Below are 17,635 nucleotides of genomic sequence, written 5' to 3'. Positions count from 1 at the left end.
ATTACACTTGAATGCTATTAGCACTTTGTTGCTGTCCTGGCATGTGGCCTGCTTGCTGGGCCTCACTGTGTTCTTGTTGGTAACAACAGCACCATTCAGTCTGTCTCTGGTTTCTCATTCTGTGGTGCATCTCTCTGGTGTAGGGCATTCCACCTTTCCCTTCTTTTTCCCCACATTACTGTCTGCTGAAACTCTTTTCGTAAACCCTGGGCGTTTACAACCGATACAGTAGCATTGCCAGTGTAAGAAACGGTGCTGCTCCTCTGTCGTCTTCAGCAGTAGCAGGGATCCCAGATCCTGGTGGAGGCTGTGCTACTACTTACTGTCTCCCCACTAAACCACTTGCATAGTGCAGCACAGTCACTAGAGCCTGTTTAGTTCCCTTCTTCAGCCAGTGGTCTTCATGCAACTTTTTCCCTGCTTTCCATTGAGCAATCTTAAATCGAAGGGACAAAGCTCCCCTATTTATTCAGTTTATTGTCTCTATGGACTGAGACCTGTGTGTTTGTGAAATGCCGAGAACTGCTATTCCCGTGACTTCCCCCATCTCTCTGTCTTAGAGGAAATATGCTTTCTTTTCTTTGCTACATGCTTTCTACTTGGTGTGACCAATTTAATGATTTCCACCTCCCTCTTGCTTTGCCCTCTTGTCCTCCCAGGCCGGAAGCTAGGTAAACACCAGTGGGGAGGCTAAGCGGGGCAGCACAGATTTTAGTTCCAGTCTCGCATTTGGTTCCTAAGATGGTGTCCCCAGGCAAAAATATTCCCCTGTGTGGGGACAGCTGTTTGCCAGCCTGAAAATACAAAATATTTTGCGAAGTGCAAAATATCAGGTGTGGTGCCCTGAATCTTACACAGAGCTGAATGACAGTTTTGGGGTTTTTAACCAGTGAAATAAAACAGAGCCCCTTGATGGTAACAATTAAAAGTCCAGATAAATGTGGTGGTGATTTGTTATAATGTGTGTATAATGTCCAAAACTGCAGGCTTCTGAAACGTGCATTCTGCAGTCTTCAGCTGTCTCCCAGCTCCCACGATGTGCCTGACACATGCCATTGGCATCCTGGTGGAGAGCCGCAAGGATGATGGGCAAGAGTCAGAGGGGTGAAGACTGAGCCATCTCTATAGTTCACTCTTGGCCTCAAGAGTCTTTGCCTGGTAACTCCTTCTGCTGAGGAGTAAAATGCTTGTTTCATTAGCAAGCCTCTGTGACGCATCCTGTCATGGACCTGGGTTGGTAGTAAGTCTTCCTTGGAGGAGAGGGGTATTGCTCTTGCCCGTGGGGCCCTTTGAGAACCTGAGCAGAAAATGTAAGTTTTACACAGCTCTCATCGAGGTTACACAACGTTTGCTTCGTGTCTGGGCAGTAGCCTCTGCTGGCTGTGTCAGTATTTTGAATGCTGGAGTCTAAAGCTAGGAGCCGGTGTATCCACATCGATCACGTCAGCGGGGAGCTGGGCTGCTCACGGTGTGAGCTGGGATGCTTAATTTTCAGCATCGTCATTTGAAAATTTGCAGGAGTAGTTCCGTGCCCCAGTGATGTGTTCATCAAACCCTGCTACGGTTTGTTGCTTGGCTTGGGAGTGTTACCCCTTCGGCCTCAGCACATTTCTGTGGAAGAACAATACTAAACCTCTGTACTTTCTGCTGAACTCCTCATTGAATGCGCTTCAGTGTGCGGATTATAGCACTGCAAGATGGCTAGAGCAGATGCTGGCTGCTTCTTGAGAGCTTTTCATACCCTCTGATGAGAACGAGCTGACATTGCAGCAGGAGCTCAGAAGTCAGAGACCTGTGCAATGAATGCTCTTAACCCTACTAACCCCGAGACCAATCTTCTCACACAGCAGACTTCCGAAAGTACTAAGCTCACTCAATGCTACGTTTCATAATTCATGAGCGTGAACAATATTAGCAGGGTGTAGGTTTTGAACCATTCTGACCTCTGTATGCTCAGACCCTCCTCCTACCAAAGGGCTTGCATGGGTTGGCAAGCAGTCTTTGATATGGGATATTGAGGAGAGGAAAAGGGAGTGCAGGGAGCAGAGGGAGATTAGGGGCAGGGCTGCAGTATTATGCTGAAAAGATCTTTTGACCCATCCAGCCTATCACTTGCATTGTGGGAAAGATTATAAAGATGTTTGCAAAATGTGCTACAATTTAAGCTCATGAGCATACATAACATTCACTCTGAGTTTTCCATCCTTTCATTTTTTTAATAAATACTAAGCCGTTATGTCCATTATCAGTTATGGAGTGTAATCCCCCATTTACGGGTGGGGAAACTGAGGTGATTAATGCTGTGTCTCATCAAGGTTACACGAGAAGGCTGAGTCACACTGGGGCATGAGGAACCTTGAGAGCCTGCACTGCAGCGCTGTGCGTGAACACCTCTGGGTGCACTTCTGTTTTTGAAAAAGTACTCCATCTGCTAAAAAGCACAAAGAAAGTTTTATGCTTACACTGGCTGGCAAAATTACAGATCCGATCTCCCGCAAGTTGGTGGTCTGTTGTAGCAGCCCTTTATTTTTTTAAACTGACTAATTCTAATTAAAGCATGAGCACGCTTCCTAAAAGTTACATCAGCTAAAATTTTGGAATTAAGTCTATACTTTTGTATAGCATGGCTAAAATAATTATGAGCCAGACTGTATATTTATTAAATCATTAACCTAAAATAAAAATCTCAAAACCTCAAATAATTTTTGTTGCCACCATTACTCAGCGTTCACTTCAGTATGCAGATTTGTTTATATTATCTGAGTGGCACACTTTTTCCCTGTAAAAAAGTTACAGAGGAAGAAGGGCCCAGAAAACAAATGTAAACCCTGATCATTCTATGGGAATAATGATCCCAGTGAACATGGGGGATCCGCCCAGTTCTTTGGCGCTCTAGTTTTACACCGATGTGGCTGTGTTAGCAGAGAGGCAGTGCCTGAGGCACACGAGTGTTGAGCGGCCATGCCAGTCCTGGCTCCCTGACACACAGGGTGTCAGGTGGAGCACTGTCATCAGAAGTTGCACCATCCAGCTTTTCGTGATAGCGTGCAAAAACTCACTCACAGCAGTGTTTTGTAAAGACCGGTTTCTGAGCAGCACCAGTTTCCCTCTCCAGATCTCTCTCCTTTGCAGTGTTGCAAGAAATGGCAAGATAAGTGGCTTCCAAAATGCAAGCGTATTGGAATAGCAGGAAAAAATGTGTGCTTGTGAAAACTGCTCTGTACGGGTAGATGACTGCACTTCCAGGAAGCCCTGCTCAGCTCGTTCACATGCGGTGGGGTAGCGGAATATTGGCCCGTCCAGAACAGCTTGTCTGTCACTGTGTTGCATTAAATAGCCAGACTGACTAGGATAACTGTGCTCATTGAGTGGGGAAGGAAGCACTTATTCTTCCAGCTGGACTCCAAGTCTCCCTTGAGATGTAGCGTTTATAAAGAACGAGCCCATCCGTTATAAATTAAAGCCTTAAAAGTTAGTCAAATTCAGCAACACCCCTCCCCTCCCCCTAAGGCTTTCTCATCCAGCTCTTGCTCCACAGGAGGAAGGTTTCAGAGTTCCGTGGAGGGTTTCTTGGTTTCTGCAGAGCTGCTCTTGGATGCATAGAAAACTGGTGCTTGAACCAATACCTAGAAGCTAGGTTTCTCTCAAAATAAATACTGCATTCTGCCACCTCTTCTCAGAGTCTCCTTGTTGTTATTAAACTTGTAAATCAAGCACCAGCTACTCTTGCAGCAGACCTAGAGGCTGAAATCCCTGTTGCTTTCACCATATTTCTCACCTCTTTGCATCATCTTCCCTGGTTCCCTCTTCTCCCAAGTACTTCACATAAGATATTTCTCTCCACTTACAGGGCTTGGCCTTTATTTGCCCTCCTTCAAAAACTGCCACAGATGCCTTTGGGTGCTGAGGTGGTAGTGGTTAGCCAGCCTTGGGCACTAGCCTTGTGGCAGGGGGCAGGCTGAGCCACTAAGCCATTGAAACCTGAATTTGGTCATGTTGTTTCCTGTCGTGCTCAAGCTGACCATATCCTTGTCTCTTGTGATCCTTCAGCTGCAAGTTCTTGGGAACCAGGAAAGCTCTGCTGTCGTTGCAGTATTTTGGCAGGTTCTATCATCATAGGATTCTGGCCCGTCATTAGGGTTTGTGGTGTAGAAGTGACTCAAACCAGAAATAATCTCAAATACATTAACTTCTTAGGAGGGAAAAAAAAGGTACCTTTTTAGTTATATAATTTGCAAATTACAGTCTTGGGATGTCTAAAATATATCTTCAACTGTAGGTGTGAATGTACAATATCCATGTTTTCTGTTCAAAATGCGTAGGTTGATTGCTGCTTTTCTTGACACTGCCAGTTTCTGCTACCATATGTTCTCCTTTTGCAAAACCTTTAGCACTGTTAACTTAGCTCAATGTAAACAGATGATGCTGCGTCTTATATTCCAAAACGCTACGGCTGTAGAGGCACCACCTGAAATCGTGTGTGTGTGACTGGTCTTTCCTAAACTGTGCTGGAAGTTCTGCTTACCCCACCTTTTCTTCCAGTTGTTTGTCTTAAGAAGAAAAAGATGAGGGATTTCCAGTGCCAGACAAAATGAGGGTGTGAAGAAATGTGGTGCCACCTGGGTGTTTTGGGTTCTGTCAGTGTCTCCAGAAGGCCAGGCTCGGACAGGCTTTTAATCTCACCCTGCGTCTCTCTTGCAACTAGGACGTCAATGCAGGCGAGGGGAGCGAGTTCACCGACAGCGGGATCGAGGGAGCAGCCACCGACACCGACCTCCTTTCCAGACGCTCCAATGCTACCAACTCGAGTTACTCCCCAACGGCCAGTCGGGCTTTCATTGGCAGCGACAGCGGGAGCAGCTCAACGGGCGACGGGCTTCGCCAAGGTGTGTACGAGAACTTCCGCCGGGAGCTGGAGATGAGCACCACCAACAGCGAGAACCTGGAGGAGGCCGGCTCTGCCCTCAGCGATGAGCAGAGCAGTGGCACCCTCAGCTCCCCGGGGCAGTCCGACATCCTCCTGACTGCCGCCCAGGGCACGGTACGGAAAGCTGGTGCTCTGGCAGTGAAAAACTTCCTGGTGCACAAAAAGAACAAGAAAGTGGAGTCGGCCACCCGCAGGAAATGGAAGCACTACTGGGTTTCCCTAAAAGGTACAGAGCAAGCATGCAAGGGTTTATCCAGATGGGGCATCCATGGTGTCCTGTGGGTTCTGTATTGCAGCAGATGAAGAAGCCAATAGCCTAGACTCGTAACAAAAGCTGCCTTGAACTTCAGTATAATTAACAGCAGGTATCAGGAAGTGGTCCTGATGTCTTTCAGAGGAGGGGTTTACTTGATGGTTGTTGATGTACTCACATTATGGCATGCTTGTAGTCCAAGACACGTCACTGTGCTGCACTGAAGTGGGGTTCATACCCTGCTTCAAGTCCTGCTGGCACCACCTGGGGTGGCTTCTCCGAGTACTGGGTGTTTTCCTTCAAAAAGCATGTCTGTGGCTTGCTGACAAACTGAATACCTGTGTGCAGCTGCAGGCACGTGGTAGCAAGAGTTTGCTAGTGATGACACTGGCAGGTGTTCAAACAGGGGCTCTGTTTGTGTGCATTCCTCTCATGCTTCGTGGTGTTGGCCTCCCCTTCTCTGAGATGTGCTTCATGAGTAGAAACACTCAGCAAGTTGCAACACATTTGTGGTGTGGACAGGAAGCCGTGGTTTGGTCATGGAGGATGGCTTGTGACTTGAGAGATGTTGGCTCTGGCTGCATCACCCATCTCGCGGTGGGCAGTACTCGGTGCCCAGCTGCCCTGCCGGCCTCCTCAGCTGCCCGGGCCATCAGGCCGTTTTCTCTCTGAATTTTTGTGGTTCCTGCTAGGAGGGTGCTGTTTGGGGTCCGAGTGCTTATAAATGCACATAAGTATTAATGGAGCAGCAAAACTCAGGTGCTGGCCTCCTAAAACGACATCTAATTAATCTTCATGCTGTTGCATCAGCAGCAAAACAGGAAGCAATGCTTGCAGGGTTTTGGGACTGGCCTCGCTCTCCTCCACTGCAACTGGCCTCCTCTGTGAGCCAGAGGAGGCAGAGCCATGTCTCCTGCTGTAGGTGGGATTACCGAAAAGCTCAGTGCAGTTAAAGGTCCTGTCCTGCCTGCAGAGCATGTTTTTTAGAGCACTAATTTTTTTTTTTTTTTAATTTGCAGCACTATTTTAAAACCAACAGCGAAGTTAGGTGGCAGCTTTTCCTTGGGGTGGTTAGATAGACTGGGGAAATGAAGGAGGAGAGAGGGAGGGCTCAGGGGCAGGGGGGAGCCCTAATCTCCTGGGAGGGGGGCCCTGTGGCAGGAAGGTCTTGCTGTGAGGAGCAGGCAAACAAAGGGCCATCTGGGAGGAAAAAGGGGAAGGATGAGCAGGGAGGCAATGTTATTTTAAAGTGCTTTGACTTAAGTGGAGTGTTTGCTCCTTAGATTGCTGTGCCTTAATAATGTTAGTGTTTAAACGAGGCTTTGAAGTTAACAGCTGCTATTGTTTGGCTGCAAATAGTTTTCTGAGAGGCTGGGTAACAGGGCATCCCTATGCACCAAGAGGGCTGTTGCCAGTGGCTGAGAAACAATGTGCCAGTTTTAGTTTAAAACAACTGTAGATAATGTGGGAAGGTGAGAGGGAAAGGAGGAGACCCTTCTTTGGGGGTCTCCCAAATTGCAGGCTTGCTATACATTCCCCCTGCCCCAGAGAATTGTAAAAGAACATTTTGTAAAACCAAGCAGGTTGTTTGCTGTTCCAGCTAAAATGCGTTTTTGGTTTTGGCTGTATCGCCGTGATTCAGAGCTGAAACGTTATAGTGGAATTAAGGATTTCTTTTATGCTTCTTGTTTGTTGGGGTTTTTTTTGTACATCAGTCTTCCAGTGAGCACAGTTCATTCCAGCCCATTTTTCTTCCAGTTACTCATCTGCATCCAGTAATTAAATCACTTGATCTTTGCCTTGCAGGGACTGTAGCAGCTGCAGGAGGCTGAGGCAGGGCCACGGAGGTTCGCCTGGGGGCCTGTCTGCTGGGCAAGGCTGGCTCGCAGCTGTCTGGCACTGCGGTGCCAGATGTGCCCTCACACCTGCATCTTCCTTTTGGTCCCCTTGGTGGGATGGGGTGGCTGTGGAGGACCTCCATTTTGGGATTTATAATTACATTTCTCATCTAAGGCTGTATTTTACTGCCTGTGACTTTCTCAGCTCATGTCTGCGGATCTGTTTTAGCTGTCCTAGGGTGAACAAAACGGCCTGCTGGGGCACGGCTCGATGTACCATATGGCTTGTGGTGTGCCCCCATGGTGTGGAAACCACCGCTGTGTCTGGCTAAAAACTGGCTGCTGCTGGTGCTCTCTGCTGTGGGGCCGAAAACCTGAACAGGCCCTGGCAAATCCTCCCTCATCCCTGTGACAGTTTTACGGATGATTTACAGTCCCAAGTACTAGTACTGAATAGATGCAGGGTGGCTGTTGCGTTTAGAAGTGTTGCTTGCTAATGCACGATTGTCTCTTTTAGGATGTACATTGTTTTTTTATGAGACTGATGGCAGATCTGGCATTGACCACAACAGCATCCCAAAGCATGCTGTCTGGGTGGAAAACAGCATAGTGCAAGCGGTGCCTGAACACCCCAAGAAGGACTTTGTCTTCTGTCTCAGCAACTCCCTTGGGGACGCTTTCCTCTTTCAGGTTGGTCTGGTTCAAGGGGTTTATGAAGTTGTTCTCTTTTTCTCTCTCTCCTTCATTTCACTTACCAAGGAGGAAATTTTAGCTCTGGTTCAAATCAATGGAAAAATCCTGCTGACTCCAGTAGGTTTGGGATTGTTCTCTGGCAGTGCAATAGGAAGGGCACAGTGTATTCAGTAAAGGCCACTCAAGACACCCACCACCACGTGAATCACTGTCAGATCTGCTGGTTTTATTGACTGACCGGACCCTCTTTCTGTAGGTGAGTGGAACAAAGTAAGAACTAAGAAACAGTCTTACATCCCTGTAAAAAACTGGGAATATTGGATGGTTTGATGGTGTGCTTATAACACACAGGTCAGGCCAGTTACCATATAGAACATACTGTCACTCATTAAATGCGCTGTAACACTATCTGCATCTCTTAAGAGACATGTATCAAAGATGGGACCTTGCAGAGAGGGTCAAGGGGGTTTACAAGACCAAGAGGAGTTTAAAGTGCAAGGGGGTACTTGGACCTCCAGGTGCTCTCCCAGTGGCGCTGCAGAATCCAGTTGCCCCTTGTTCATACAGACTTTAGTCAGCATCTTGCTGTTGCCCGAGAGGAGACTGAAAGTGCACGCTTAGTTCTTTTAATCAGAAAATAGAAATGTCTGAATTTCACAGGGTGCTTTTAAAAAAAGTCCAGTACTTGTGACAAAGACCATACATTAGTTGATGTGTTTCACTGAAAAAGATTTCTGTATTTTGCTAACTACTGCTTCCCTGAGTGATTTTTAGGTTGGCATTCTACTTTCTTACTGCAAGTTGTCACTATTCAAGGTGTGACACTCTGCATTTGTAATTGCCAGCCTGTGCTGAGGTGGTGCCATTTCCTTCTCTTCTGATTCTGTTTTCTTCACTGGCGGAATCCCTTATTTATTTCCCTTTCCAGTGACAATGTATTAAAAGTTTCTTGCCTTCGTAAACCAGAAGCTACTCTGTGATAGGATGTGCCCCCAAGTCATCGTTCCCCTGTACTCTGGAGCAAATCTTTAAAATTACACTGTCTCATAGGTCCTTGCAGCTGTCCTAAACAAGGAGCTAGATTCTCAAACTAGTGCAAAATAAAAAAGCCTTACTGACTCAAAGGCAGTTGTGCAGGCTTACCTCTTGAAGAGACTGAATATCTGATTGCATACTGAAAAAAAAGAATTTTTTTTTGCAGACTAGCTTCTCTGCCACCTCAGTCTGACTTTTCCTCAGCTCATAGTGTAATACTGCACTGCCCTTTCCTACTTCATGCCTTTCCTGGGCAGGGTGCCTGTATTCTGCCACCTGGAGAGCTTCATCCAGGAGGTAAGTGTGGCGTTTATGGTCTCAGCATGTGCTTGAAAGGCTGTGGAACACCACCTCCTCCTGATCTACTGATAGGAGCTGTAAAAACTTTTCCATGCAGCTTTCTAAGGAAAAACCTTCACTCTCATAAAATTAATGCCAGTGGATGCTAAATACTGAAAAGGTCACATTCAGTACATTTCTTTTGTGGCGACACAGGGCCTTATTCATTAAAAGCCCTGTGCCATTATGCCATGGGTAGATTTTCATGTAACTTCGTGGGAAAAAGCAAAAATGAGCCTTTTCAAATTAAACCCAATAATTTTTATTGCCTTGCAGAAATTTTTACTTGATGTGTCATTTCTGCCATAGACCCCATGCATTGCTAGCGAACCAGAAGAGAAAGAAGGGGTGGGTTAGGGGAGAAGGGAAGGAGACCAGCTGCAGCCGTGGAAGTAACGTGTGAGTGGCTGTGCTGTAGGGCTTGCTCTGCTGCGCACGGAGCAGCCAAAGCACATGTAAGGCTGTTCAGCAGTGTTACTTAACTGTTCATGTCATGCACGTCCATCCACACATAACACGGTGATGTAGTAGCGGTTTTGGTGAGAAGAAACCACAGACCTACAGAGGATTATTTCTGTCCTACGGAGACTGTGTACTTAGGGAGAAAAATAGGGTTGCTTTGTAATGCGTACAGATATTGGACATCTTGTAACAAGCCTTCCCACTGCATTGCACCTAAAGACATCACATACCTCCTACACGATGATTCCTTGCTCAGTCAGTTCTTATCATGCCTACACAAATCCATTACTTGCAGATGTCACATGTATTTTCCAGGAGCTCAGAGCAACTTGTGACACCACATACTTATGTATCAGATGTTTGCAGCTTGTTTATGTGGTCCTTTCCGTTGAGAAGCAGAGTGATTCCCCTTGCCTACTCATCCACCAGAAGAGTCTTCAGCTCCTAAAATCCTTTTCAGATTTTTTTCCCCCCTCCTTCTGACCTCCTTCTCCCCAGGAAAGAAACCAAAATGAAAACTGAATCTAATGGTATACAGATAATATTTTTAAATTGATAAAGTTCAAAATATGATGTCTTGCTGTTATAATTTTGCTAGGAATTAACATAACATGCCATCTCATTATAAGTCCAGTGGTACTGTCTTTTCTAGTGGGGGCTAGGTTTTACCACCTGACTGTAAGCAAAGTATCTTCCGTTCTGCAGGTAATTTCTCTCTTTTCAGCAGAAACTCCTCAGCAAGGGGAACTCAATGTGTCTTCAGTGGTGGTAAGACATTGTAAGCCCCATCCATGAGTGAGAGCTCATTAGTGTTATTAGCTGGCCAAGGAGCATATCCAGTTTAAGCAATATACTTTATACAGTGCCAACTGAAGGCAAGAAAATGGGGAGTAAGAGATTGGTCCTTCCGGTGTAGACCCTGTCTTCCGCTTAGGGCTTCTAACCTGAGCTAAGGAAAGTGATGTCCTTCTGGCACACGTGCTTCACCTGCGTCAGTCCCACAGAAGTTTTGGGAGCACTGGTCTGAAGTCCAGCCTGTGCATACATCATTTCCAGTGTCAGGCTTCTGTGGGAATCTCTCCTTGGCTTCAGTAAGCCACGTCCTTTGCTGTTAGTTGTCAATGCCAGGAGAGCAGTGAGGATGACCTTCTTCAACTGTGCTAGCAACTGGAGAAGTCATACTGTGCTGTCTATTTATAGATCAGGTATCATCAAAAAGTTTAATTAGAACAAGGTGGTTTGGCACCTTGCTACTTTTCAGCCACGAGCCAAATACCAGTGTGATTACTGCGAAAGGCTGACACTCAGAGAAAGCCCGCTGCAACCCTGAGTTGGCTGTAAATTTTGTTTTACAGCCTACTGTAAAAAGGAATGAAGGCTAAGAAGATTTACTTTTTATTTTGAAAGTCTGGAAAAGGAATGCTTTGAAATATTCTTTCTGTGTCAAAAGCCTCTAATCAGAACAGTGCTTGTCCAGAAAAATGTACTGGTGTCCTGTGCCCCAGCCCGGTGTCTCATATAGAATCATAGAATCATAGAATGGTTTAGGCTGGAAGGGACCTTAAAGACCATCTGGTTTCAACCCCCTGCCATGGGCAGGGATACCTATTGCTCAAAGCCTCATCCAACTTGGCCTTGAACACTTGCAGGGAGGGGAAGTGTTCCCTTTTCCCGAACTGGCACACACATGCTTGGGAAGGGGCAGTACCAGAGCCTTAAAAATTACTATGAGCCTGGCTTTGATGATAACACAGTTGACTTCAGAGCGCTTTGGGACCTTCAGAAGTGGAAAGCTTGTTTGTCTATGCATCGTAATAAAGCTACTCATAGATATCATGATCACGTTTTATGCCATTAATTTATTACTAACTGTTGCATGCCAAAACGCCTCTTGATACTGTGAAGAGCACAGAGACTGGTACATTCCCTGCCTTAAGGAGCTGGGAGTTTAGAAAACATCATTAAATGTTGAGCTACAAATTATGGCAGCATTGCATTGAACAAGGAAGGTAATTCTTGAGACCTTGTTGGGAAACACCGCACAGCTGCAAAGCACAGATATAGGTGTAATTCTAAGTGCTGAATGCCTAGTGCTGAGTTAAAAATGGCCTGCTTAAGAATGATGGGGGTTTTATTACTGCTCTTGTAAGTGGATTTAAGGCTTTGAATCTTAAGATCAAAGTGAAAGAAAACTCCTTGGAATTGCATTTGTTAATCTCCAATCAATTTTAAAGAGGATCCTGACTTCTTTTCTCCCTCTTTCCCTCTCTTCAGACCTCTAGCCAGACCGAACTGGAGAACTGGATCACTGCAATCCATTCAGCTTGTGCAACGGCGGTGGCAAGGCAGCATCACAAAGAGGACACTGTAAAGCTCCTGAAAACAGAGATAAAAAAGCTGGAGCAGAAGATTGATATGGATGAAAAGATGAAGAAAATGGGTGAAATGCAGCTGTCCTCAGTAACGGACTCTAAGAAGAAGAAGACCATACTGGATCAAGTAATCTTGCTTGCTTATGTGAAATAAGCCCCTAGCAAATATTTAAGGCCTTCTTCAGATTAGCAGTACCTGTGTCTGCTCCCACTGTGCCGTGTGTGTGTGCTGGCAGAGCTCCCCAGATTAGGTAGGACGTGTGTTGGCAGGAGAGCTGTGGTGGCTGCCTGAGTTGCACCATTTCTCCAAACAGCGTGCACTAAGGTACAACATGGGCTGTCTTCTCCCAGCCTCCACGCAAGGGATTTGGCTAGCTGCTCGGAGCTTGAGTGAGGGCTTTAGGGGAGTGAAGAGGATACCAGGCCACGGCAGCAGGATGCCTTAGGGAAGAGCTGGTCATAGACCGACAAATGCTGCTGTTGCTGTTGTCTTAAGAGTGCAAGAGGCTGATTCTCGTGCCGGCAGATGGGATGAAGAAGCAGTCCCTGGTTTCTACTTGTTGTGAGGGCCTGCCTTGACCTCATGCCTGTGGCCCTGGCTGCCCCTGGGGACCGCTTCTTCTGACTTCAAGTGGACAACCTAGTTGCATTTGAGAGGCAGAGAGCCCAGAGCAGATGTCTCTCCCGCTGCCACAGCGGCACCTTATTTTAGGAAACTAACATATGGCTCTTGCTTCATTAGTTTGTAGCTCTTTTACCACGGCTGCCAAACGCGCCTGTAATGCAAACCATAGGGAGCGGCCAGGGCTCTAATGCGCTAAGCTGAAGAGATTTCATACCCCCTGGAAGCCTGTGAGAAGTGGGGAGAGAGGGGGGAGATGCTCAGCTCTGTTGAAAGGGCTCCACTCAAAGGCTGTCAATCACAGCAAGAGGGCAGAACAGTCTCTTTATGTAACTGAGTTTTTCTAAATGTTTTGAAACTTTTCTATCAGCAATTTGAATTATTTAAATAAGTCCTTACATAGGTTGATTATAGTGCTCTTCCGCTGATAAGATTAAATATCCCCAGTGTACTACACTTTTTCAAGTATGGTGAGCTCTGTTGATGCTTACAGCAACGCTGCTGCTGCAGCTGCTGATTTGGGGTGCTCTGTATGTGCAATTTGGTGGGGTTTGGCCTTCTTGTTTCTTGGACACCCTTGATGCATGAAAGAAGCCTCTTAAGGGACTGCTCAGAAGAGAATCCTGGAATAGAAAGTTAGTTAAAAGTGAAATTTTAATCCTATTAAATTAGCATTGTATCAAAGGAGCAGTTGTCCCAGGAGAACTTCTGCCAAGAATTTTTTAAAAAGTTGTTTCTAGCTAGTGAAAACTTTTTAATTATTTGTATCCTTTTTGGGGTTGGGAGGGTAGGGGAGAGTGGGAAAGAAGGGGAATCAAAGTTTCTTGAATGAGATCAGCATTGGTGAAAAAGGTGTGTTACTGGAAACAGTTGAATTTTTTCAAGGTATTTACTGCCCTGTTCTTCCTCCTCTCCCCGTCTCTTCTCATGTGTCTTGCTCCTCAATCTTTGCTGTACACAGATCTTCGTTTGGGAACAAAATCTTGAACAGTTCCAGATGGACCTATTTCGGTACCGCTGTTACTTGGCTAGTCTCCAAGGAGGGGAGCTCCCAAACCCTAAAAGACTGCTTGCTTTTGCCAGCCGTCCAACGAAAGTTGCGATGGGCCGTCTTGGAATCTTTTCAGTCTCATCGTTTCATGCACTGGTAAGTTTGAACAGAGGCCAGGGGTCATCCTTGCCAACCTGCAAATCGCTTCACATGTCCAACGCAGAGATCATGTTGACAAACAGCAGTCTGTGCCTGGGGGGGTGAGCCCTTACCTTAGTGTGCAGAATGTTCTGCTTCCTGAAAGGGGGGTGTGTCCTGGATATAGATTAAAAAGCAGACGCTTGGAAGCCATGACCTTATGGAAGTGGAAGAACCATGTTTCTCCTAAACGTGTGATTTTGAATTTCCAGATCTGTGCTATAAACATGCTTTCTATAAACAGATCTTCCTGTTACAAGAGCAGGCTTACCTCTGATGTCCATGTACATGGGCTTGATCCAAAAGTCCCGTGAAGTCAATGGGAGCCTTTCTGAGGATCTCAGCATGTGTTGGCTTAGACCTTCTTGGGCATGGCTTGCTTTCTACCATATGGATGAAACTACTGACCAATTAGTCTAGTATCCGGTCTCCAGTGATCAACACCTGATACTCCCCAAGGGAGGGGAAGTGTTCTTCTCTGCTACTTATGGTGTGGCAAATAGTGTTTAAAAAGGTTGTTTAAAGTTAAATAATGTAACAACCCAGCTCTTAAAAATACAGAGAAATATATTGCAAAGTGGTGGGTTTTTAATGAATTTAAATCAAGTTCCTGTAGTTTCGGCTTGGACTCCTGGAGCTTCACAGAAATAGCTGAGCTCCACTGTTGTCTTGTAGATGTCAGCTGTACCCTTCAATTGAATCTAGAGCTGTAATTCAGTCAGGGGCGTTTTTATTCTTTTATATATGAAAAGATTAGCGTCATCATCCTGAAAATTGCCAGTGGATTTATATTTTTTTTTTAAGTAGCGGGGTGCAATTTGCATTTATGCTTATTTTTTTTTTGCATCTAGCAAAGCACTGAGCATTAGCCTGAAAAACAGTCTGCCTCTGCATGCTGGTGTCTCTTGAGAGCCAAGTGAAAAAAAATATGTTTTGAATATATTGTGTTGGAAAAGACACGTGCTTTCTTCTCCTTTAAGCAAGTCTCGTGTCCTCTTTTGCCCTCAGTAGCTTGGAGATGGTGCAGTGAGTGTCAGACTCGAGCTGGGTGCTGCATGGTGATAGCATGGCATCCCGAGCTCTCCTTGAAGATGTTCCTCAGTGCATTAGTCAGAGGATGTGCTGAGTCTCCCAGGTGCCTCTGCACAAATGTCCCAGGTACAGCTAAGAAGCGTCTCGCATGTCCAGGCTGTGGAAATGGAGACACTTGCAGTAGTGTTTAAATTCTCCTGTTCCTTGATTTCCTAAGGAGAATCACCATTACTCGCACAGCAACGGTTCCCTGGGTACCCAAGCCAGCCTTCTGTTTGTCCCATCCTTTATATGGGTATTTTGTATCTGCAGCACCCAAATAACCAGTTTCTCAGCTCCGTAGCTTAGGGCATCACTCAGAGATTCGGGTGTTCCCACTGAGGTTGCCAAATGACAGTCACATTTTTCTAGTTTTGGCTGTGGGAATCCAGTACAGAGGTGTTCCCGGAAACATACAGCCAAGTCGGCAGGGTGGGTCTGTCTGTCTGTCTCGCTTCACCTTGTGCTTCCGTTCGTACCTGCCATCTCCTACCACTCCCTCTTTCACAGGAGAGGAGCTCGCTCTCCTGAGGCCACCTCCACATGGAAATCTGCTTAAACTTTGGCCTAAACACTTCACCTCTGACTAATGCCACACTAACTTCTTTCTACCAGAGCTTCCTCATTTGGGAAATGCTCCCCAAATATCTGGTCTCAGTAAAGGCAATATCTTTTTGTTCTGAAGGGGTTGCCACAGGCCTTTTTTAAAGTACCGGGGCAGTTAACACTGCTGTAATCGAAAGGGTCATTTCAGCTCACTTCTTTTCGTCCTGTGTTTTGCTCACTCATTCAAATGTTGCTGTCTTTAAGGAAGTGCAGGTTTTAAATACCTTGACCTATTTGCAAGCCTTTATCTGGCCTTGTAACAGTTATGAGTCAGTTCCAGGATGCCCAGATTGCTTCTACAGGAAAGAGCAAAGAGAAAGACCAGGCTCTTCGGAAGCAACAGATAAGTTTGGAAATCTCAGTTTTCATGTGTCCAGCTTTGAAACCTTGTTAGAAACAAAAAGGAAAAACCCCAAACCCCTTACTGGTGCTGAGGCTTTGCTCTGTGATCATTAGGCTGCTTCAAAATATCTCAGATTAAATGCCAAAAAAATGGGGTTCGTACCGTCCATTTTAATTTTCGATGTTTGATGTTGGAAGAAGTGAGTTAAATTGCAGTGAGAAGGAAGTAGCCCGGCAGCATCACCGTTGTCCCTGTTGTGAGTAAATGTTGTTGCCGTAGTATTTGCCTCTTTCTTCAAACCGGATTCCAGTGTTAGATTATGTAAGCTATGGTGCGGTGGGGTGCTGTGACCTTTGGTTTTAAAACCATGTGGCATTGACAGGTGGCGGCTCGCACAGGGGAGTCGGGAGTGAGGAGAAGGACTCAGGCCATGTCCAGATCTGCCAGTAAACGGAGAAGCAGGTTTTCTTCTCTTTGGGGGCTGGATACTACCTCGAAGAAAAAGCAAGGAAGGCCAAGCATTAATCAGGTAAGCGTGCAGAAGTTTGTGATATTCTTATTTTCAGGTCTTACTTGTTAGTGTGCAGAATGCAGCTCTTGCAGAGAGTCACTTGCATCAAGCACTTACACATCCAACCTTAACCTTGCCTATTTAATCTTTCACAGCATATAGTCATCTCATTCCACATCCTCTTCAAAAATCAGTGACTGTAATGACAGATAAGTATACAGCAGCTCCTATCAAACAAGGTTTGGAGTTCACACCTTCTTTAGCTGAATTGGTTGCATTTCTACTGTTGTTGCACTTCTGCTCCTCCTACTTTTGCTGGAGGTACTTCTCCTGAACTCAGGCGTAACAAAGCAGCACCGTAAAACAGACACAATTTTGGAAGGAAAAAAAAAAGTGCACACTTGTTTGTTTCTTTAAATTATTAGTTTGTAAAATGCTTCAAATGTAGCTGAGTTTGGGGAAAACTTCCTAAGGTAACAAAAAGCTTAGCATTTAGTAGGAACAGTCCCTGTTTTGCTTCAGATTTTTAAAAAAGCAAAAGCTGAAACGTTTCCACCCAGTCACTGCCCAGATCTTTCTCTAGAAAATGAGTTTCAGTGTGGTAGGAAGGTGCTTCCCTGTTATTCTTTCCAAACATCCCTAATTATAGCTTTCAATTTTTGAAAGCCATACCTCATCTAATTGCAGGAAATGTAGGTTTGCTTTTCTTTCTCTTCTTTCACTTTCTGAGAGAAGAAAGGCTTGGGACACATGTTGTTCTGTGCCCTGTGATCTCTTCTTCCTTCTGTTAAAGCAGCAGTGGGTGTTTGTTTTGTTTAGCAGAGGATGAATGCTTAAAAATTCTTTAGCTTGTTTTAGTGAGATGTTAAAAATTCACCTAATATTTAGTGGCTTAGCAAAAGCCCAGGATTTTACTGGGAAGCAGCAGATGCCTCCTTGAGCGCATCCCTGTTGCTTTGTACTTATTTTTCCTGAATCAAGTGCAATCCCTTGTCCTGAGCTAGGATGCTGTCCATGCTGTGTCTTCAGACCTGTTTTTTATCTGAACTCACCCTTTCTTTTTCTTTCAGTGGGGATAAATGCATTCTTCACGCTTCCTCTCCCCGCCCCCACCCCTACCCCCTCACTCCTCAATAAGCACAGGCATGAAAAGGGATTGTGTTCCAGGTTAAAGAAAAGTCATACTGGAGAGACTCAAAAAGTAAACTGTTGAGAAAGTAGCAGGATGACGTTAACTGACGTCAGCCTGAACACGTATCCCCAGCTCATGTGTAGAAGCATGCAAACTATTGCCAAGGGGAAGCAGAAAACTGTAAATCCTGAAAGGACAGTGACTTTCTCCCATCCTGCATGGTCCCTGCTTCATTTTAGGTA

General features: G+C 45.6%; 1 protein-coding gene across 7 annotated transcripts in view; it reads left to right on the top strand.

The window, feature by feature from the left end:
• Window positions 1-17,635, top strand: part of TIAM1 (TIAM Rac1 associated GEF 1) — a 193,767-nt gene that overhangs the window by 120,560 nt on the left and 55,572 nt on the right. For all 7 annotated transcript variants that reach the window (XR_010375875.1, XM_064470549.1, XM_064470522.1 and 4 more), the window contains 5 exons: window positions 4,706-5,153; window positions 7,536-7,708; window positions 11,822-12,046; window positions 13,503-13,688; window positions 16,133-16,279. Coding sequence is in view for 6 of the 7 variants with exons in the window: in XM_064470549.1 (XP_064326619.1) it covers window positions 4,706-5,153; window positions 7,536-7,708; window positions 11,822-12,046; window positions 13,503-13,688; window positions 16,133-16,279 (1,179 nt within the window). In the remaining variant the exon portion in view is untranslated. The remainder of the gene's footprint in view (window positions 1-4,705; window positions 5,154-7,535; window positions 7,709-11,821; window positions 12,047-13,502; window positions 13,689-16,132; window positions 16,280-17,635) is intronic.

This window comes from Phalacrocorax carbo, chromosome 1 (genome assembly GCF_963921805.1).
Source record: "Phalacrocorax carbo chromosome 1, bPhaCar2.1, whole genome shotgun sequence".
NCBI lineage: Eukaryota > Metazoa > Chordata > Aves > Suliformes > Phalacrocoracidae > Phalacrocorax > Phalacrocorax carbo.
The sequence above is the reverse complement of the archived record's forward strand: the minus strand, read 5'-3'. Positions and strand labels throughout refer to the sequence as shown.